The 21,490-nt window shown below is 53.1% G+C and overlaps 1 protein-coding gene across 1 annotated transcript in view; it reads left to right on the top strand.

The window, feature by feature from the left end:
* EEFSEC (eukaryotic elongation factor, selenocysteine-tRNA specific) overlaps window positions 1–21,490 on the top strand; it is a 250,282-nt gene that overhangs the window by 112,555 nt on the left and 116,237 nt on the right. Inside the window, exon 4 of the mRNA XM_047096360.1 lies at window positions 1,534–1,698. Coding sequence (XP_046952316.1) covers window positions 1,534–1,698 — 165 coding nt within the window. The remainder of the gene's footprint in view (window positions 1–1,533; window positions 1,699–21,490) is intronic.

Raw genomic sequence — 21,490 nt, 5'->3', positions numbered from 1 at the left:
AATCCCAGCACCACTTCCCTTTAGACTTGGTATGAAGGTTAAGTGATCATTAACCTTTTCACAATGATCATTAGCTTTCACAGTGGCCCTGGGAGGCTTAAGTTATCTGCATCTTACCAAGGAAAGTGTCAGACTCAGGGAAGTCAAGTAACTTGCCCAAGGTCTCACAGCAAGTATGTGGTGGAGCTGGCATTTAGTCCCAGGTCGGTTGTTGGGTGTCTTTGGGGTCCACCTGTATCTGGACCCACAGAGCCAAGATCAAATGTGACCGAGTACACTGCCACCATTTCTATGATAACAAGGTGCTGATCTGGCTGACTCTGCAAAGCAAACCTTTTCTGGGTGACGCTTTTGTTATTTTTTCGTCAGCTTCAGGGAGCACTGGTCTGGGAGCCTGGGACAGTCATTTTTATTAAAGCAGAATTCGCCCATGTTGCTATGAAAGATGTTTGTCTATTCCTTTAAGAAGCCTCTGCATAAATATCAGGCAAAGCCTGTTTTGAATCTTTAGTCTTTTTCCAGAATTGTTATCACAAGGCTGAGAGTTTAGAACCTTCACTACCGAATACTTTTTGAGAGTCTCTTCCCTGATGAAAGGAGAAAGCAGCAAAATAAAAGGAATGATGCAGCCTTTATTTCCATTTGTTTATAAGGAATTAGCTCTGACATTTCTGAGCACATAGATAGCATGAGGAAAAGGGGCTGGCTGAGGTCAAAGCTGGTGGAAAGTGTCAGCGGAGAAGAAAACTCAGAACCACAAATTGAGGGGGCAACACCGGGCCTTGGCAGACATTAGGTGGTCCCTCTGTCTCTGCCGGGGCTTAAAGAAACAGCATTCACCCCCTCCTTCCCTACCACACGTGGTGGCAGCCCTGCTATCCTGCATCCTTTGGACACGTGTCCCTCTCTTGGGCACCGTGCCAGCTGCTACAGATACTTGGAAGGACTCAGGGCTCTAGGAGGGAGACAAATAAACAAATGATCACAGTGGTATGTTAACTGGTTGACGATGGGCTGGGGAAGGGAGCCATACGGAAAGGGTAGGAAAGCCTTCCCAGAGGTGATGTGCCCCTGGAGAAGGGAGGTGAAGCTAGCTGGTACACTTCCAGGGCCTGCCAGCGGCTGGTGCCTGCTGTGAGAGGGCAAGTGGTGGGGGACGAGGCTTCCATGGTACCTAGGGGCTAGATGATGACACATCTTAAATTCCGCAGGCTCGGAAGGCTAGGAAAGCACAAGGCTTGGACTGACGAGTCCAGGGCTGTCCTGCAGCAGGTCCCTGTGCTGCAGTGCAGGCGAGGGCCTGGGGGTCGGCCTGTTAGGAGGCTGTTCATTATCCCAATGAGAGGAGAGAGAAGTTCCTTTGAACCGAGAGGAGCTGAGAGCACAGCAGGAGTTTGGAGTGTAATCAGGAAGTGGTCCGTTTCTGATCTGGGCCAGCTTGCCCCGTTCCTGGCTACTCCCTCTTCCCTCCTCTGCCCTGCCCCACTCAGCTCCTCTCCCTAGCAGGGTGTGGCAGCAGCATCTCTTTTCTAGCTCCTGACGTCCCAGATTCCCATCCCGACGAGGGACCCCTCGGGACCATTCCTCATGTCTGTGGACCACTGTTTCTCCATCAGAGGCCAAGGCACTGTGATGACAGGGACCATCCTCTCAGGCTCCATCAGCCTCGGCGACAGTGTGGAGATTCCTGCCCTCAAGGTCAGTCTTACCTTGGCCTTCCTTTTGGCCTGTCTCTCTAGCGGCAAGGGAGAGCGACAGTCCCTTTGCCTCTCCGGTGGCTGAGCCCCTGGGCCAGATCCCTGGGGCTGGCCTTCTGGCTCTTCTCTGCTCTGTCTTCTGTACTGCCCTGCCTGGATTCTGGAGCCACCACTCTCCCTCATCCTCAGAACAATACCCATTTACTGGAGGCCTGTGACGTGCCGTGATGAGCCTCCTGAGTGGGTGTTCTGTGTAGATAAAGAAACGGAAGCTCTAGAAGGTGTGGCGGGCCCAGGATCACCTGTCAACAAGTGAGGGTGCTGGGTGTACACCCTCCTTTTCTACCAGCTCCGTACGTCAGGGTGGCGAGTACATGTGCACTTATTTCTGGGTACTTTTTGCTTAGCTACAAGGATTTCAAGTTAAACACAATTAGAATCTTGTGTCACTCAGAGTCATAAAATCTGGAAGATATCCAGATGAGTTTTATACTCCCAGTGACCACTAGTAGGTGCCATGTTATCCCTCCGAAGACCTGTGAGAGGGATGGATAGCTGGGTATCTCCCTATCGCCCCCCACCTCCTGGTAACTACCAGCCTGGTCTGATGTAAAAGGTGTTCAATGGCCTTGATAGTTCCCATCTTCAGTGGGCTTTTCTTACGGTTTTAGTTTACTGGAGAAGAACAACTTAGAGCCTCCTCAACCACCCTTCTCTTCAGGGGGTATAAAGGGTGGGGAACAAGGCCTGGTTAGAACTAGGAAAAGCCTTTGAGGAAACCTGGGGTCCAGAGTGGTTGTCTAGTTCTCAGAAGAGCCTGGAGTGCAGGGACACGGAGGCATGCACTTGGCCCCGTGTACTAAGCCAGGGACAATACCAGCTTCTGGATGTGCACAGCCCTAGGTCAGTGAGTTCACTTTGCTTGCTAACTGGGAGTGGTTCCTGGAGGGCTGTGTTGAGACAGATTCTGTGGTTGTCTGGATCACTAGATGTGTTAGTCAGGGTCCTCCAGAAAAACAGAACCAAAAAGATGTGGGTATATACATATACAGAGAGAAAGGGGTGTGTTTTAAGGAGTTGGCTCACATGGTTATGAGGCCCAGCAGGTCCAAAATCTGCAGGATAAGCCAGCAAAGATGGAGACCCAGGGAAGAGTTGCAGTTCAAGTCTGAAGGCTGTTCACTGGCAGCATTTTTTCTTCTTCTAAGAAGGTCAGTCTTTCTGTTCAGGCCTTTAACTGATTGGACAGAGTCTACCCACATTATGGAGAGTAATCTGCTTTACTCAAAGTCTTTTTTTTTTTAATTAATTAATTATTTAACTCAAAGTCTTAGCGTTAATCTCATCCCCCCAAAACCCTCACATTGGGGTACCTGGGTGGCTCAGTCAGTTAAGCGCCCAACTTCAGCTCAGGTCATGATCTCATGGTTTGTGGGTTCAAGCCCCGTGTTGGGCTCTGTGTTGACAGCTTGGAGCCTGGAGCCTGCATTAGACTCTGTGTCTTCCTCTCTCTTTCTTTCCCTCCCCTGCTCATGCTCTTTCTCTCTCAAAACTAAATAAACATTAAAAAATTAAAGAAAAAAAAAAACCTCACAGAAATATCCAGAATAGTGCTTGACCAAATACCTCAGTACAGTGGCTCAGCCTAGTTGACATGTAAAATATACCATCACCCTTTTGGGGGGGAGAACCATGATTATAGTGTCTGCCCTGAGGAAGGGGAGGGCAAGGGGCACCTATCTGTTGTGTTGGCCTTTTCTGGTCTAGGACAGCCTGGGAGGATGTAGGAGAGGGGTATTTCAGGAATGACAGGAATGACCAGGGCTTCCCCAGGTAAAGGAAATCTCAGGTTTAAATTACCCCCTTCACTCATTTTATGGTGCTGTGGCTGTTGCTTTCCTCCTGCAGGGCTGAGGTTATTAGGGAAGAGCCTCCTGACCAGGGAGGACCAACCAAAAGAAAAGCTTCCTTTATAGGCCTGAGACTGGCCAGGTTCCAGGGCTCCCTGGGGCAGCAGCAGGAGTTGAAGGACAAGGCCCTGCCCTTCCGAGGCCTAGGGCCTCCCCTGACATAGGACCCGAGTCCTAAGGTCATAATCCCCTCCTCCACTGGCTGTTGTAGCTCCTCCCCTGAACACCATTAGTCCTGGATAAATACCACTTAAATCAAATCCATGTTGCGCCAGGGACTAAAAGTGTAAATCTTAGAAAAATAAAGCACAAAATTATGAAAATAAACCAAACTTATATTTAACACAGTTTAGATTATTATGGTGCTGTGTGTTAATTCTTAGCTGGAACAGAGAATGAGTCAAATGCTAAATTTCTTTGCCTTCTGGGTCTTCCCTGAGGCAGACCCCAAGGGGCCACCCTGATCCAGTATCCCTTCTTCCTTGGGAGAAGACCTGTTTGCAGCCTGAGAGAGCAGCTGGGAGCAGGAAGGAGGTGTCAGAAGAACTTGCTGTGGGACATAGACTTTGCAGTGCAGTACCTGAGGGAGGAACAGGTGCTTGATGACAGGGTCAGTGGCTGCCATGTTTGACCAAAAGTGTGGACCTGGGGAGGGCCGAGGCAGAAATAGTCAGCCACGTTAGGCAGAGATGTTTGAGTGGGGACATGTTCTGAGGTCTTTGGCTACTTTTTCATCCTGATGAAAATGGAGCTTGCCTATCAAGGTCCCAGTTACTGATCTGTAGTACTTGGACACAAGGAAAGTGCCTGGCAAATATAAATTTAATTCTCTTGCTTTTCTTCACCCATTTTCCCCAGCCTACTTTTCAACCCTCTATTGTCGTGTTCTTGTCTAAGTTGCTAGTCAGGGAAAGCATAATTTGTAAGTAGTGAACTCGGATATTTGGCTGAGGAATTTTCCAACCAAAGCATGGAACATGCAGCCTGGTTTCTCCTTTGCTGTGTCTAGTAAAATGTGAGAGGAAAGGAGTGAATTGGAGATGGAACTGTTAGCAAAAAGAAGCCTGCGCTTGATGATTTGGGAGATTCTCTGCCTCTTCAGATTCCAAAGGATGCTAAAAGTAGGAAATTGGCTTTGAGAAAGCATGCTCTGGAGAAAGGCCAGCGGTGAGGCTAGACAGCCTTTGCTGTGGAGATTGGGTATGTGACTCGTGGATCCAATCAAACATCTTAGCAGAAGCCAGGACTAGAGACAGGCTTCTCCAGGAAGAATCTATAGAGAACCTTCTTGTTTAATGGTGGAGATCCCCTTGATATACATGGGAGACACGCAAGGTTTTTGAGAATGTTATATCGCAAAAACACTGGCAGTGTGGACTGAAAGGGACAGACCTGGTGAAATGTTTTAAAAAAAAAAAAATAGAGCATTTGGACTTCTAGTATTCTAATTGTAGGAAATGGACTGATAGAATTACTCTACTAACTCATGTTATCCTTTAAGAAAAGGGAAGAATGGGGGCGCCTGGGTGGCGCAGTCGGTTAAGCGTCCGACTTCAGCCAGGTCACGATCTCGCGGTCCGTGAGTTCGAGCCCCGCGTCGGTCTCTGGGCTGATGGCTCAGAGCCTGGAGCCTGTTTCCGATTCTGTGTCTCCCTCTCTCTCTGCCCCTCTCCCATTCATGCTCTGTCTCTCTCTGTCCCAAAAATAAACGTTGAAAAAAAAAATTAAAAAAAAAAAAGAAAAAAAAAAAAAAGAAAAGGGAAGAATGACTCCAGGGGCAGAGCTGTGGACACAAAGGCAGAGGCCAGAGAACAAGCCTAAAGGCAGGGGCCTGTGGAGCCTCTGTGGGCCCGGAGGGTGGAGGACCAAGCCACAGAGGGTTACTTTCAGGCCAGGAAAGCTAAAGGAATTTGCTCTATTGGGTTTCAAATTTACTTGGGTCCAGTGACCTCTATGTTCCTTTCATTTTTTCCCTGTGCCTATATTTTAAAAGCAGAAAACTTGTCTTTTAGTTTCACACATCTGTAGATGGAGAGGCATTTGGCCCCAGGATGGATCATATCAGTATAACCCATGCCTGATTAGAGGGGTTAAATGATATTTTTGAGCGGGTGATACTTACAAGAGATTTTGGACTTAGAGTATGGTCTAGTGAGGTGCGAATTCGGGGATGTTGGGATGGGGTGAATGTATTTTACACATGTGAATGAAGTTTTGGGGACTGGAGGGTGGGGCGGACTGTAGTGGTTTGTAGAACTGTGGACCACAAAAGCCATATCCACCTAGAAGCTCAGAAATGACCTTACTTGGAACAAAGTCTTTGCAGATGTAATTAAGGTAAGGTTCTCAAGATGAGGTCATCCCTGTTAGGGTGGGCTCTTTACCCAACGGTGTGTGTCCAGTGACACAGATTGACAGAGGGAAGGGCGAATGAGGCTAGAGGCCAAGACTGGAGTTATGTGGCCCCAAGCCAAGGAATGCCAGTGGTTGCCTGAAGCCACCAGACACTAAGAGAAAGGTAGGGAAGGACTTCTCTCTGAGAGACTCCAGAGGGGACCAAACCCACTGACACGCTGATTTTGGACTTCTGGCCAACAGAACTGCGAGAGAATAAATTTCTGTTGTTTAACACTACCAAGTTTGGTAGTTGGTTAGGACAGCCCTAGGAAATGAATACGGATTTTAGATGGAAAGGACTGAAGTCAGAACAAGTCTGAAGTCCTTTGCAGTTATGGGCAGGCCTCTTAACTCCACTGAGCTTGGACTTTGGCATGAGGAATGGCAGGTGTTGCCATGAGAACTGAGTGTGTGTTGGCAGTAGAAGACTTTACAGGTTAACATAGAGTCAGTACCGCTGCATACTGATGGCTAGCTCTGTTCCTTCCTTCCTTTCCTGTAGTTCCCACCCAACAGATGAGAAAACCTAGGCCCAGGGCTTTGTTTTGCAACCAGACAGCAGAGCCGGCATTTGAAGCCATTTGTCTGGCTCCAAAGACCAGGCTCTGTCCACTATACCCACTGCCCCTGGAGACCCCAAGGAGACGGTAGGTACCAGTGGCGTTTCCTCCTTGGGGAAGGGCAGGACCCTCCAACCTCCAGAGCAGCTTTGTAGGTGAGCCGGGTACCCCACTGAGGCCTCTCCTGGGCCACGGAGCCTATAAAAACACATTTCAGAAGCTCCTGAGGTCTAGAGCTCCTGACCCCCTCTCACCCCCCACTTTCCACTAACCATAATTAGTGGCCGGTGCCTATTGGGCACTGGGGATATTGCAGGGTGGGGGCTTTAAATTAGATGGCCCTCCTCCCAAACCTGGTGACATCCTTGTCAGATTTCACTAATCAACTTGGACACATCTGACCGCTTGAACTCCCTCAGAGGCAGGGCACAGCCATTCCAAATAAACAGTCGCATTCCCCTCTTGGCCAGGGCTGGCCCGCTGGAGCCAGTCAGACCCTGGCCCCTGTCTCTGCTGCCTGTGTCCATTCCCAGCTGGGGCCCATTAGCCAATTGAGGAAATGTTGGGGAACGGGAATGAAGGAGAAAAACCAAATCCCACTTAGAGCCCAGAATGGCGTAAACACCAGCCATCTTGAGATTCGCCAGCCTTCTCCTCAAGGCTTTTTGGCCTGGGAAATCCCTCTGGTCGCATCTGATCCTGGGATTTTCGGCTAGTGATGTTTCCAATGGGTATTGGCTGTCAGAGTTGTAGCGTCAGAAACTGTCAGAGCCACACACCATGGAGAGAGAGAGAGAGAGAGAGAGAGAGAGAGAGACGTCTGGGAGTTCAGAGGCAAGTTCTTGGCCTCTCTCTGTCTCGCTGATTCTTCACAAACTCAAGTCTTGCCTCAGTCTGGGGCCTCTGGAAGAGGGGCACTATGGTGCGGTGCCCACTGGGGATGGCGGGTGGAAGGTTCCTAGCACCGAGTAGGCACGTGGGTTTTAGGTGATAATTCTTGTCTTTATTGTTGCCATTCAGCGTTACTTTCCTGTGGAATTTCTCTTGTGGGGTACGGGAGGAGGAAATGGCAGGGCACTTCCCAGGTTGCAAGGAAACAGTTCTTTTCAGGGCTGCTGAATGAGTCGTTGAGATGGAAATACGCGTCACTGCCCTCACGTCAGTTTTCTCATAATGGTGACAAACATTATTAGGTATATAAAGATGCCTATTTAGTTGGTAAAACTGTTAGAGGAAAGTTCAGAATTTGATAGCATATTTCTCTAAATTGAGTTCATATTCAGACTTATTTTTTCCTTTATGAACACCTCCAGAAAGGAAAAAAAAATTATCAAATACTACTAGACATTGTTACTCTGACCTTTGCCTCCACTCTTGGGGGTTGATCGCAAGGTGAGAAGAGAAAGCCGTGGCATCTGGAAAGATGCATTTTCTCCCATCAGCAAGCCCACAGCCGCATCCTCTGCCCGACCTGCCCTGCCCCTACTCCTAGCAACCCTCCTCCCCTTGTCCTTGTTTTTCACCCAGAAGCCTTGGTGGGCTGTCCCCCTACCCTGGAGCACGTGACCTCTTCCCTTCCTCTGGATTGTTAGCCGCTGCCTCCCATGGGTGCTCTGGGTCAGCACTTAGGCACTGCCTGGCACTGTGTCTGTCTCTGTGCCTGCGTCTCCCACCACACTCATCTCCTGGAGGGCAGAGACTGGGTCCTGTCCTTCTCTGTGCTCTTAGCACCTGTCCTAGGGCTAGGGTCAGAGGAGGCCCCAGAAACTAGTTGATGAAAAAAAAAAAAACAGTAGGGAACACCCATAAAGCAAATAAATGATTTGTTTTGTAGTAGGATTTTGATTCAGAATAGATAGTGAACGACTGTGGATGGCTGGGTTTGCAGCGGCTGCTCCCCAACCTCGTGGATCCAGATGGAGAAGCCTAGAGTCGGGCAGCTGGCTGCTTCCTATACCGGCAGTCTTCTTTTTGAGGCTCGAGTCTTGATGCCTCACTAGTGAGTAGCGCGAGGTATTCCTGTGTCCCAGTGCCAGCTCATTTTCGGTTATAAACCAGGGGCCCAGGGCTACAGAGCGGCTTCCCGAGCCACCTGTGCACATCAGCTCTTAAGACTGAGCTCCCTCTGTTTCTGTGTCTTTTATCAAAAATGTAAAGCCTGATCGTCATCCTTGATCATTTCATGTTTCAGAAGATCTATAAAGAAGGAATGCTTTTTGTGAGTTTGATGTTTTCATGGTTGTTGGCCTCGGGGTGGAAACTCCTGGGAGTCCGTTCTCTGTACCTGGATGTCACATGTGCCAGGGACGTGGAGCTAATGGAGCAGAGGGGGACAGGGAAGGAGAAAGGGGAAGGAAGGAAATGGGGAACAGTTTGGAAAAGCCAGGGGAGAGGGGGCAGAGGCAGAGGCAGGCGTTGATCAGGTGCCTGTGTCAGATCAACTTTCACTTGGTGTCCTGTCTCAGGGTGGCGAGTGGGGGGGGGGGGTGGTCTCTGCCATCAGGCCCTTGCCCTCAAGCTTCCCCTATCTCCCGCTGGGACTGCAGCCCTCCCCTGCTCAGGTGCCAGCCCTCCATCCCAGCCTCTCCCTGCTGACAGAGGGACAGATGGCGAGGTCTTTGTAGAGCCGTGCTTGGTCCCACTTATCTGCTGGTGGGCCCCTCGTCTCCAGGATGAAATCTGAAGTGCTCTGTGTGGCAGAGACCTGGCTGTAGCCTCCCCTTTGTCACCTCTCCAGCCTCGGTTGCTTTCTGGTTTTTTTCACCACCTCCCTGCTGCCCAAACCACGTTTGTTCTCTGTATTTATGAGTCTGTCTCTGTTTGTTCGTTCATTCATTTTTTGGATTCCACACAGGAATGAAGTCATGGTATCTGCCTTTCTGTGTGTGTGACTCACCTCTCTCACTCCGCCTCAGTTTCTCATCCCAGAGCAACACCATATCTCTTGTGCTCCGTGTGTTAGTTAGGGCCCTGGTGGCAAGTGACAGAAATCCAGCTCAGACTGGCCTGATGTGAAGGGGACAGGCTGGTTCCATTACTAAGCCAGGTGGGGCTGGTACCTCCCTCCAGACCTGTTCTGTGTGGGCCACTCTCCCAGGCCTAGTCCCTGCACCCCGGCTTTCTAGTTCCTCCCCCTCAAGTCTAGGATGTAGTGGCCTGTGGCCTTGGGATTAGCTCCCCAAGTCCATTCTACCCAGAAGATGTCTGGTACGTGAGGATGCGCCTCCCCTGCCAGTGACTGGTGAGCCAGATTTGGCCAGTGAGATGGGAAGGGAGGTCTCTTGGGGGGTTTCTCCTGCTACTGGACGTTGAAGCAGGGAGGGCCATGTGACCTTTGGACTTGAGGGGTAAGTTTGAGGAGGAGGCATGCAGAAAGATGCCAGAGGAAAACAGCCCAAAGCAGGGCCCTGACGAGTGCCTGAGTCTGCCCTACCTCAGCACTTGGTGTTAGGAGAGAAATGACATTTCCTTTCTGTTCAGTCAGACTCGTCTGCAGTTATAGAATGGGATATGCTTGGCTGGCTGGACCAGGAGCTCAGCCCCAAGGCCAGGACGAGTGCAACAATTTGCTGGGTGAGCTGGATTTCACATTCACCCACCCCTGGAGCAGGGGTGGGGACTACTGGGAAGAATGGTTCCCAAAGAAGTTGGGGTACTGATCTAGGAGATAGACGCCGGGCAGGCAAAACTGAGAGACATCCACATACTTGGTGTTGGTTCCTGCGTATGGCTGCCTTGACAGCCCGGCCTGGGACACAGAGGGGCTGAGCTTGAGTCCCTTCCCCTCACTTATTTGCTCGGGAAGTTACATCACCTCCTGGGGCCTGTTTTCTCCTGAGCTACTTGTGAAGATTCAAGGACATTTACGTACTGTGCTTGTAACCAGACCTGCACATGGGGATCGCCGTCATTGTTATCACGTGCCACTCAGAATCTTGTCTTTCCTCCCATTTACCGTGCATTGTTACTTGGCCCACAGAGTGCAGTGACTCAGGGGTGGGGTCCCTGAGCTTAGCATAGCCTGCACACCACCCCCCTCAACCCTGAGCACCTTGGCGCGGTGAGACCTTTGCCTGTGCCCCGCCTTCCTTCTGGCCTGGGGATCAGAATCACATCTGCAGCTGAGTTGTAATATCCTGTTGTCTCCCCAGCGAGGCCCTGAGAAGGAAGGACAGGCGACAGGCGAGGACAGAGATTGATCTCAGAGCAGGCAGGGAGCTCAGGAAGGTTTTTCTGTGTAGGTGCTGTTGTCAGAGGCGTGTGCCCAGCATGGTAAAGATCTAGCAGGCTGCAGGATACCGCCTCCCTACAGGCCTTTTCCTGTGGGCTCCCTCTGGCTTGTCCTCCCCTCAGTCCCAAGGGAACTGAGTGCCGTTCTGCCTCAGCCCCTGGATAAGGCTGCAGTTTCTTCTCCCAGAAGCCCTCTCTTTTGTTCTTGTGTGTTTGTCTTCCTTTATTTCTGAGAATGGATTTCATCACGCTCATGTGTCCATCTACAGAGATGGTGCTGACACCCACCGCCCATACTGGGTCCTGATCACTCAGACGCTGGTGGCTGGATGAAGAAGGCCGCCACGTCTGGCCTCGTCGAGGTCCAGCTTCTCTTAGTTTAGCCTCAGATGGCTTCTAGAAGTGTGAGTTCCGCAACACAGCAGGGTATTGGGCCGGCATGGGGAAGGAGCCTCAGCGCAGGCAGCACTGTAGGATGGTTTGTTGGCTGTCTTTGAGCGGTGCTGTGTCCCAGGCGTGGGCCTAAGACCTCTGGAGGTGTTCATTCTGTGCTTCCAGCGGCCCTGGGGGAGGTGCTGTTGTCCCCCATTTGGTAGGCATGGAACAGAGACACAGAGACAGAAATCTTCTATAAGCTAATCAGTGGAGGACTCTGGAGTCAAATTCTGGCAGCCAGGCTCTCCGATGTGTGCTCACTCCAGCTCCCTGCGCAGGCATGAGGAGGCCACTAAGGCCAGCTCGACCCTGTCCCTCTCACATCAGATGAAGTCGTTATGGAGATGACCCAGGGACTCTCAGACAAGAAGATCCTGGAACTGACTTTAGAGGTGCTGCTTCATTCTGCCTTATCCTTCTTCATAACTCCACGGGACCCTCCGTCCAGGAGCTGGAGGTCCTGGGCCTGTCCCGAGAACAGCTGTGCGGGCAGGGGCCACAGCTAGCTTCTGGTGCCTGGAGGGGCCCGGACCAACCACAGTGGGCTGCATCTGATCCTGGGTGGTCTGAGCATGCCCCACCGTCCTCTGCAGAGCTGACCCTGGCTCTCTCAGGCCCCGATTGGAGTGGGGGAGAAATGGCTGCTACAACCCCAGCGGTACCCTCTGAAGAAAGGGCAAGAGCCCGGAGTGGCTGTCCAGCCCACCCCAGCTTAGTTCTGCCCCACTGCAAAGGCGGGCCCCCTTTGTGAAGCTGCCAGCTCATCTGGGTGTGCTCGGTGTATGTTCTGAGCCTTGTGCTCACAACTGTGTGGGCAGGTTGGGCTCAGGTTGACCTGCAGCCCTCCTAGCCCTTTTTCGGGACCCTGAGGCCACAAATAAAACCTGTCCTAATCCGACCAGCTGCTTCCCCTGAGGGCAAGAGTGGGCACTGCCCCCCTGCAGCTTCCTGCTACTACAGCTCTCACTAGGCTGGATGGGCATCTTGGGAGCCAGCCTCTCGCCTGCCCACCCGAAGCCTGAATGCAGGCATCCCCACTGCCCACACGTGCCCTTCCCTTCACAGCCGACGTGTAGTATAGCAGGGAGGTGGAGAGAAGGGCGTTGAGCACCACTCTGCCTGGGTTTGCATGCCACACACCTGCTCTGTGACCACAAGGAAGCCGCCTCACCTGTCTGTGCTCCAGCTTCCCCCTCTGTAAGGTGGGGGTAATGTTACCTACGTCAGAGAGTCACTGTAAGAATTAGATGGGTTATACGGCATCTTTCGATGGTGCTTAGGTTCTAGGACATGCTCAGTAATCATCGCCTATTGTTACCACCACGTGAAACCTAGTGTCCCTCATGCCTTGGCCAGCACCCTACAGGTAGAGCCCTGGTGGCCAGGTGGCACCCGCAGGTTGCCGGGTGGCAAGCAGACACAGAAGTGGCAAATGTGGGGTCGGAGGGGAGCGTGGCTGGCTTCCAGACCTCTCCTGAGGAAAGTGTGTGTCCCAGACCATGGTGGCCTCACAAGACCCCCAGAGTAGCCAGGGGACCTGCTGTGCCCTGCAAGTCGTTGTGTGAAAACCCCTCAAACGTATAAAAGCTTCCGAGTCAAATTAAATCAGTTTATTGTGTCCTGGAAGGGGCTGTGATTCAATTAGAAAGAACACTAATGAGTGCTATGTTGTGGCCTAGGCACCATGCCAGGGCAGTCCCTGCCCACACTCCAGGCAGGGGACCAGGGTCTGGGGTCCTGGGTGTGATGCCCAGCTGTGTGACCAGGGGTAGGTCCCTCCCCTCTTTCCTGCCAGGCCACCTTCACAGAGAAGTAAGAATCGTTCTCACACTGCAGCCCTTCCTCCCATGGGCCTCGGGCAGCTGCTTTCCCAGTGCTCTTGACCCCACCGCAGTCAGGTGAGTGTCACGGGGAGGCACCCACTCAGCCCAGGGGAACTGGCACAGACATGAATGCGGGCTTACTGAGACTCCCGGGGGTGCTGCAATTCCCTCCTCGGCTGTGGGCCGTGGCTAGTATGACGTGCAGGCCTGTCATCGAGGGGGTGGAAAATGTGAGCTGGCAGCGAGGCCGAGAAGGCAGGACCTAGAACACTGGGGGCCCAAAGGGGGCTTCCTCCGTCAGGAAGTGGGAGCCCAGCCAGGATTAGAGCACTAGCTGGAAGCAGTCTCGCTGCAGAAAACGCTCAGTCAGCAGCCAGTTGACTGGTGCTAGGCTGTGCCCAGTGCAAACATGGGTGCCACCTGCCCCAGGGAAGAGTGTTTGATCTTTGGCCTGAGGTCCATTGCCTTCTTTCTGCCCGGAAGCAAGTTCTGGTTCAAGCAGGAAGCATGGCCATACAGGTTCTGTTTAACCAGGGAGATTGCACACCCGCGAAGCCAGCCCTGAGTGCAGCCTTCTCACAGCACTGTCGGTGCCTCTCTCGTTGAGTTGGGCGCTGAAAGCTGTCAAAGCCCGGGCTGACCCTTGGGGAGCCTGCTGTGGGAGTAGGTGGCATAGGGGTGGTGGGCCGGCAGGCAGCTGTCTCCCCGTGTGGGAAAGGTATTAAGTGAGAACACCCGGCGAATACCCTGGGGGGAACTTTCAGCCCCGCTCCTCGGATGGGGCGTACTGAAGCTGAAGCTCAGAGGACGGCGGGGAGCTTTGCCAGGCCATCCCAAGCAAAAGAGTAGCATGTGGTGAAACCCAGAGGTGAGAGCATGCTGATACGTCCGTGGGAAGCGTGACGTTCATCGTGGCAGAGTCTGGGAAGAAGACTGGGCGGCACGTGGTTTTGGCGATCTTCCGAAGATCGCTAGGAGGGCTGGGCTTCGGACATAGGGAGGGTGTTCCGAAGGCCATGTCTAGAAGAGGCTCTAGCAGCGTCATGTCCTATGGTAAAGTCCCACGTGGCTCGAGAGTACACCTTGTCCTGTTGGGGAGGCACCGCTGCACCCAGGAATTAGGCTTCTCGTGAGAGAAGTCTTCTGGCGGTTCTGGTGCCCTGCTCCTCTGCTCTGGGCCCCGTGTTCTGGTTTGTCTGGGCTCCTTCTTGCTCTCCACACCCTCCTGGTTTTGGACCCCAGGCTCGGTCCCAGGCCCTTTGTGCAGTGTTTGGAATAAATCCCTCGTGGAGCTTCTGTTCCTGGCTTTCCTCCCCTTGACAGGAATTCAGGGCCTAGCGGTATCTGATCCGTTACTTCTCATACTCAGCTGGGGGTGAGGGTGGGCCATTCGGAATCACTGAGGATGCTTGTTAGAAATTCTCAGCTCGACTCTAGTTTGCTAAATCCCAGTCCACAGGAACCAGGGAATTAACGTCCAGGAATTGGGGGTCTGGAGTTGGACAGACCTGGCTCACATCCCTGACTTGCCATGTGCTGTGTAGCCACCTCCCTCTGCCTCGGCTTCCTCACCTGCACAGCAGGGAGGTATGGATCACAGCGCCTGCTTTGCAGGGTCACTCTGAGAAGTAGGAGGGGATAAAGACCTCACATAAAGTGGCCAGGGTGTCCACTCAGCACGTATCATTGACTACCTACTGTGCGCCAGGTGCTAGACCAGGTCATAGGGGTCGAGGGTGAACAAGGCAGGTCATATTTCTGTTGTCACAGAGTTTACCTTCTAACGGTAGGGGGTATGGGCAAAAAAAATGTCCTGATTTACCTTATGGTGACGTGACTGAGAACAGCAGGGGTTGGGGGCTGCTTTAGGTCAGGAAAACTCTGGACACAAAGGATCTGGACTGTCAGAGCTCTGGGGGAAGAGCACAGTGGCAACATCATGCAGCCCCTGTGATGGAGAGGAGGGAGGTAGGGGGGAGGGTAGAGAGATAGAGGGGAGGAGATCATCGAGGGCCTCGGAGGCCATGGCCAGGGTCTGGGTTTGACTGTGAACACACGGTTCACTAGGCTTCCTTTCCCTCGGCTGAAGGAACCATTGCCGGGCTGGCCAGGGTGCCTCTCCCAGCCCCCACCAGCCCCTCTGACTTGGCACCTCATGGAGAGGCAGGCCAACCTTCAGCTTGTGGTGAGTCCCTAACTGCCCTGGCAGCCTTCTGGGGCTCTGCTGGGACCTTTTTGTTTTTATTTTTCTTGTTAAAGGAAAGTTGAGTGTTTCCTGAGTGTGCATAAAGCCAATGCACCACTTAAACTGAATATTTCTAATTCCTTCTTTTGAGAAATAAAACAATAATAAAAATACCATAAACTTTGCTTTAATTGTTCACAGGCTTCAACTTGTAATCATCATAGGGAAAGGGCAAGTGAGATGTCTTATTAAAATAAAGGCACTCGCCTGCTTTTGTTTGAAGTTTTGCTAAAACGCCTGATTATAACATGTCCGTGTTTAAAAATAAATTCCAGCCATTCAGGGTTTTCTCTTTTTTTTTCTTGTTGTCTTTTCCGAAGTATTTAAATGAGATGATGCTGGGCCAGGGTAACTCGGCGAGTCTGAGCCAGCCTTTGTGGGACGGGGCCGACTGTGGCGCAGCTGCGGCCCCTGCCCCCATCAGACCGCACCACCACCTCCTTGGCTTTGCTAGTAGTCACCGGCGTTGGTGAAGACACAAACGGGTGTGCAGATGAGGATGAGTCCCCGGTCTGCATAACTGCCTCTGTGGGCCGCACAGCATACTCTTTCCCTACATACACACACCGGTAGAGTTTTGGCCCAAGGTAGGGCCTCCTTGGGACCCGGTAGAGCTCCCTGAGAGCGGAGAGCAAAGGTACCAACTGAGGCCAAGGGTCAGAGCAGACTTTCCCGGATCTGAAGGCGGAGGAGGACTGATCTAGGAAAAGAGCTGAGGCGTGGGTGTACCAAGTGTTCCAGGAAGAGGGACCGCCAGGGCAAAGCCACCTCCTGTGGTGGGAGATAACTTAGTGCGTTCAAAGACCTGCAAACGAGGCGTTTTAGTTGGAGCTCAGCAAACAGAGCCCCGGAGTAAGACGTGCGATAGAGGTAGGTGGGAGCAGACCACATAGGGTCTAGAGATTGCAGTCTATTAAAGATTTTATCTACTTTAATAACGCAGATGGTTTTGAAGGGTGGAGTGTGTATACATCACATGTGTGCGTATGTATTTATTGTGTGTCAGAGAGGCAGACAGTATGGAGGACGGGTTCGGCGTGGCCGCGGTACCTTTCTGGGGCCCAGTTAGGAAGGGGGCTGCTGCAGCAGTGCAGGCAGATTGAGGTCGTTTGGGCCAACCTGGTGGCGGCACAGTAGGACCTAGGGATGTTCAGGAGGTGGAATTAACAAGACTTGGCGATGGAGTAGATATGGGGAAAGTGGAGGGGAGAGACATGGCCAAGACAACTCCCAGACCTCTGGCTGGAGCAGCAGGCCGGGCGGTGGAGCCGTTAGCGAGCGGGGAGCCCTGGAAGGTCCGAGGGTGAGGGTGGAGGCCAAGAGGGGAGTATGCGGTGGGCTTTAATAAGTTTGAGGTGTTTGGGGGCCTCCAGTTGGCGCGCAGGTCTAGGAGGCAAACTGATACATGGGGCTGCAGCTCAGAGAAGTTTGGGAGAAGACACTTGAGTTTGTGAGCTCTTACTGTACCCGACCTTTGCTGCTGGGGCCTCTGGTGAGGAAAGATAAGAAAAGTTAAAAAGCGGGCTTTCGCTGTTTCTTCTAAGGTTTTATTTCTGATGTTTAAATGCTCCCAACCCTCCTCTTGTTCTCAGCTTGGGAGCCTTCCCCACTCTGAAAGGTGAGGGCCTGAGTAGCTCAGGCTTTGGCATTTGGGGATCGAGGGGAGGGTATTTGTGGGCACAGTTGCCTTTTTTAAGATCACAGGCACCGGGGCCAGCCTCCGGAGGAGCTGCCCTGGCCTGCCCCAGTGCCAGCCCGGTGTGCAAAGTGCCCCGCAGCGAGGAGGGCAGCGCCGTGCCCCCCAGCCTCCGAGATGCTGCCGCCACAAAACAAACGGGGTGACTGGGCGGAAGGTCAGGAGTTTAAGAGCTTGTTTTATTCAAGACGGGGTAAGAGACAGGCGGGGAGTGCGCGGGTTTTATATGTGGATCCTGGTATTTTCTTTTGAGTTGGGGCGGAGAGTGGTTGGGGCAGGGAGGGAAGGCAGCCCGCCAGAGGGAACATTGCCAAGCAGAGCGCCGCTAATGCGAACCAGAAGGCAGCGGCCCATCTCCTGGCCCGGCTTAATGCAGTCCTTGCCGGCAGGCGGGCGGGCAGGAAGGCGGCCTGGGCAGTGGGCTGCTTAACCCTTCGGCTGCTGGGCCGCCAGTGGGCTCCCCACCTGAGCACACTCACGTTTCTCAGTCCCGTGCCTTGTAAGATGTTTAGCAGCATCCCTGGCCTGTACCCACGAGATGACAGCAGCACCTCCTCCCCAGCCAGGCCGGCCAAAAGTGTCTCCTGACATTTTCAGTCCCTCGGCCCTGGCCTGGGCTCTGACTGGCCTGCACCCCTTAGGGATCCGTCCTTGGACACACCACTTCCTTCTGTGGGACCCTGAGTGGGGTGAGCATGTGGGGGACATTTTCTCAAGAAAGAGGTGGCCACAGAGTCAGAGGGGAGGTGTGACCTGCCCAGGGTTGCATGGCTAGTAGGAGCCGGGATGTGAACTCATGTGTTCCTGGGGTTGAGAGCTGGTTGGGCACCCCTCTCTGCATTCCCCGGGCACAGTCGGCTGGGGGACCAGGGGACCCTATGCCTGTAACAGTATCTCTGGTTGTGAGTGTTTTTTAAAAATTTCTTGAAGTTTATTTTTTTATTCTGAGAAAAAGGGAGAAAGAGAGGGAGGTAGGGGCAGGGAGAGAGAGAGAGAGAGAGGGAGAGAGACTTCCAGGCAGGCTCCATGCTGACACAGTGCAGAGCCAGATGCAGGGGGGTCTCACAAACCTCACAAACCGTGGGGTCATGACCTGAGCCAAAATCAAGAGTCGGATGCTTAACTGACTGAGCCTCCCAGGCGCCCCTCTGGTTATGAGTGGGGTTTAGGAAGCGTCCTTCTTTCTTGCTTCCTGGGAGGACCGGTTACTGGGTCTGTTTTCTCTGCCTGTTCCGAGTGTGGCAGCCCAAGGAGACGTGCGTGGGGGTGTCTGCTGCAGCGATGTTTATGCTGCGAGCAGATGGAACCGGAGTCCGTGTGCAGTGACAGGCTGGTTAATACAAACCGGGCGGCACAACACAGCCATTGAGAAAGGTGACGTCAATGTAGGTGGCAAGGCTGCCACTAGAACCGTCAGATCCACGAGGCTGGAGATTCTGGTCCATCTGTTTCTCCGTCCTTAATAAACGTTTTGTAAATAAATGGGATGCGTATATTGTTAAGTGAAAAGCAAGTCTCGGAACAATATGTGTGATTGGTCTCATTTATGTAGGAAAACGGTGTACATATGTACATATGTTTGTATCTAGATGCGTCAAAAGATCTGAAAGGAGACACAGCAAACTGTGAATAGTGGTTACGTCTTGGGGGAGTGAGGGAAAGTGGAATTTAGGGGGCTGAAAGAGAGCTTTCATGTCTAAGTCTGTAATTGGTGTTCGAATCTTTTACCACGAGCTTGTGTTCATCTGTTTCGTGTGTGGCTTTTATGAAAGAAAAAAATGCAAAGAAGCAGAGAAAGAGCAACTTTCGTTCTGCCCTTCCCTGCTTCTCTCTCACCTCCCTTGTGCCCTCACCCCGCTTGGGACTGGGAGAGCCATCCTCCCCAGGGAGGCCTGGCTCTGCTGCTCAGGAAGACCACCTCTTCCTCCGGCAGCCCGAGCGAGGGGGCAGGGCTGGTGGTCACCTGGGCCCTCCTCGTGGATGGCCTCGGTCCAGCTCCCGGCACCCCGCCCCTCGCCCCTTGTGCCTGCCCAGTGCGCCCAGCAGGTGCCATAGTCCCCGCCTCACCCCGACTCTGGCTGTTCTAGCCCATTTCTCCCGGCCTTCAGCCCCCCACCCCACTCTGCGCTCTCCACATTCCCCTCTCAGAGATGCATAAAAGTCCTTGCTTGGTGATCTTTATCTCCCGCTGCCTGGTTGCCTCTTGCACTTCAGCATATACGGATACTCTTGTCCCTTTTACAGCTGTGGCCATCTTCCCTGACCGTGTCCGGGGAGACCGGATCCACCACTTGCAGTCACCCGCTTGGCCTCAGCCTCGGCAGGCGGGCCTTTGCGGCGATAACGGTGATAAGCTTCCAGGTATCAAAAGCTTGCTCTTTCTTCGTTGCCATAGCAGCTTCTTTTTTCTCTTGCTTCTCCGTGACCCCAGGAAAGAGGCATTTACTCCCCCATTGAACAGGTGAGGACAAACCAAGGCCCAGAGAAGTCAAGTCGTCTCGTCCAGGCTCACACGTCTTCAACATAGACCTGGCCCCAGCAGAATGTGCGCTCCGCGGCACAGATCTGGCCCATGTGCCTCTTCTGTGAGCCTGTAACTTACGGTTTACAGCGTCTTTGGATTTGAGCCCCCTGAGTTGAGCCCAGCTTTCTTCAGCTCCTGTGGGGGTCCCTGGGAGTGCCCTTGCCCCTGCCAGCACTGCGTGGTCTCAAGCTCCACAGACCTCCCCGGTCATCCTTTGTGTTGGCTGAGCCTGTGGGACCTTGAGAGAGGACGGGTTTGGTGTCATGTGGCTTGGGTTCTGTGGCTGACTCCAGCACAGCTGTGGTAAGAGCAGGGCCCCAGAAACACACTTTGTGGGCAGACGTAAGCCATGTACTTCAGGGGTTGGGGGAGACAGTGAAGAGAACGGCCCCTTTGGAGGTTCTAGAACCTCAGGAAGCCGGGCAGTGAAGGGGTTTGGACCTGGCGACAGGAAGCTCTTGGGGCGTTTTCACTGTGGAAACACCAGGATGGAGAGGAGTGCGCACTCGTCCTCTGTGTCTTGCTGAGGGGACCTTCTTGCCGAAGGTCAGAGTTGGTGGCCCAGAGCCCGGGACTAGCAGCATGGAGCCCTCTACCCTTGGAGGTCTCGGTGGCCCAGCTTGTGAAGCCGTCCAGGGACAGGTGATTGGGTGAAGGGGTGAAATCGCCTTCTGTGAAAGGCGATTGGGTGTCCTCCTGTGGGCCTAGCACCAGCCTTTGTGCCTCAGCCCTTGCTGTGGGGCTCTGGGTTGGTGACTCCAGCTCTGTGATCCTCGGTGGATGGGTGGGAAGCCGTGAGTCCTGTTCAGTCGGCGGTGGAGTGGAGTCCGAAGCAGGCAGTTGCAGACCCGGTTCTGTCTTGGCCCTTGGGTCTGAATGGATTTCGACAGCAAAAGCCTTGGGAACTTGGCCGTCTCACCGAGCGGGGACTCTAAGAGTCTCCCATGGCACAGAGCCCCATGCTGCCCGCTTGCTCTCACTGTCACCTGCCCTGCAGGGCCCATTGGAGCTGGCTGTCTGGAGCAAGGGCGCCTGGCTGGAGGGGATGGTGGGGGCTCTGCCCTTTCCTGCTGCGAGCAGGGTTCTGGCCTCCTGGCCCTGACTCGTGGTCTGATCCTATGACCTGAATGAAATGCCAGTGACCAGTGGTGGGAAGTGGATGGCCTGTCCGGTTCCAGGCCATAAGTGCATCAGCTCCAGCCTCCTTCCCAGCTGCCGGCCTCGGTTCACAGGGAGCCCTTTGAGGGGCTTTTTGATGTGCACCATGGATGTTTGGCTTGACCAAGTTTGTTTGCTTAAGCATTACTCTTGCCAGTTCATTCGGACCTTCTCTTTCTTTTAAAAATATGCTGCTTGCCAAAGGTTATTTTGGATCTGTTTTTGTTTATCAGGTAGAATTGTTCCAGCACAATTGAAAGCAGACCCACATGTTGACACGCGCTTGAGCTGCTCGCCAGGACACGCGCATACATGCACACGCAGCATCTGTGGAGAGTAGTCTAGGACGCAAGAATATGCATGGTTGTGCGCAGGGTTAGGGGAAGTCGCCTCTTTCCCTGGAGACTTGAGCTTGAAGATTTTCAGCTTCTAGGTGCTAGCAATGGCAGGAAGTCAGATGCAGAGAAACTAGGGTCTGCTACCCCTTGGGAGAAGCAGCCTGGTGGCTGATGTAGCTTTGGGATCAGGCTGGCTTGAGTGGAACCTTGTTTCCGCCATGGCTGTCTGTGGACCTGCCTGCTCTGGGCCAAGGCTTCCCACTCTGGGGCCAACTCACCCCACCTCCCAGACGCACCATGGGGACTCTGTGCCGGATGTGAGTGATGGCTCTGGAGAGCAGGCAGGTCTGTCTGCAGTCAGCAAGGGAGAGGGAATGGAATGTGGAGCTCTGTACTTGTGGTTCCTGTTTGAGTGAGTGGCCTTCTCTTGCGGATGCAGTTGGATGTTTCCTGCCAGAACACCTGCAGTGAATTTCT

The sequence above is a fragment of the Lynx rufus genome, unplaced genomic scaffold (genome assembly GCF_022079265.1).
Source record: "Lynx rufus isolate CCGP_SWC_20201006 ecotype Redwood Valley unplaced genomic scaffold, mLynRuf1.p SCAF_4, whole genome shotgun sequence".
Taxonomy (NCBI): Eukaryota; Metazoa; Chordata; class Mammalia; order Carnivora; family Felidae; genus Lynx; species Lynx rufus.
The sequence above is the reverse complement of the archived record's forward strand: the minus strand, read 5'-3'. Positions and strand labels throughout refer to the sequence as shown.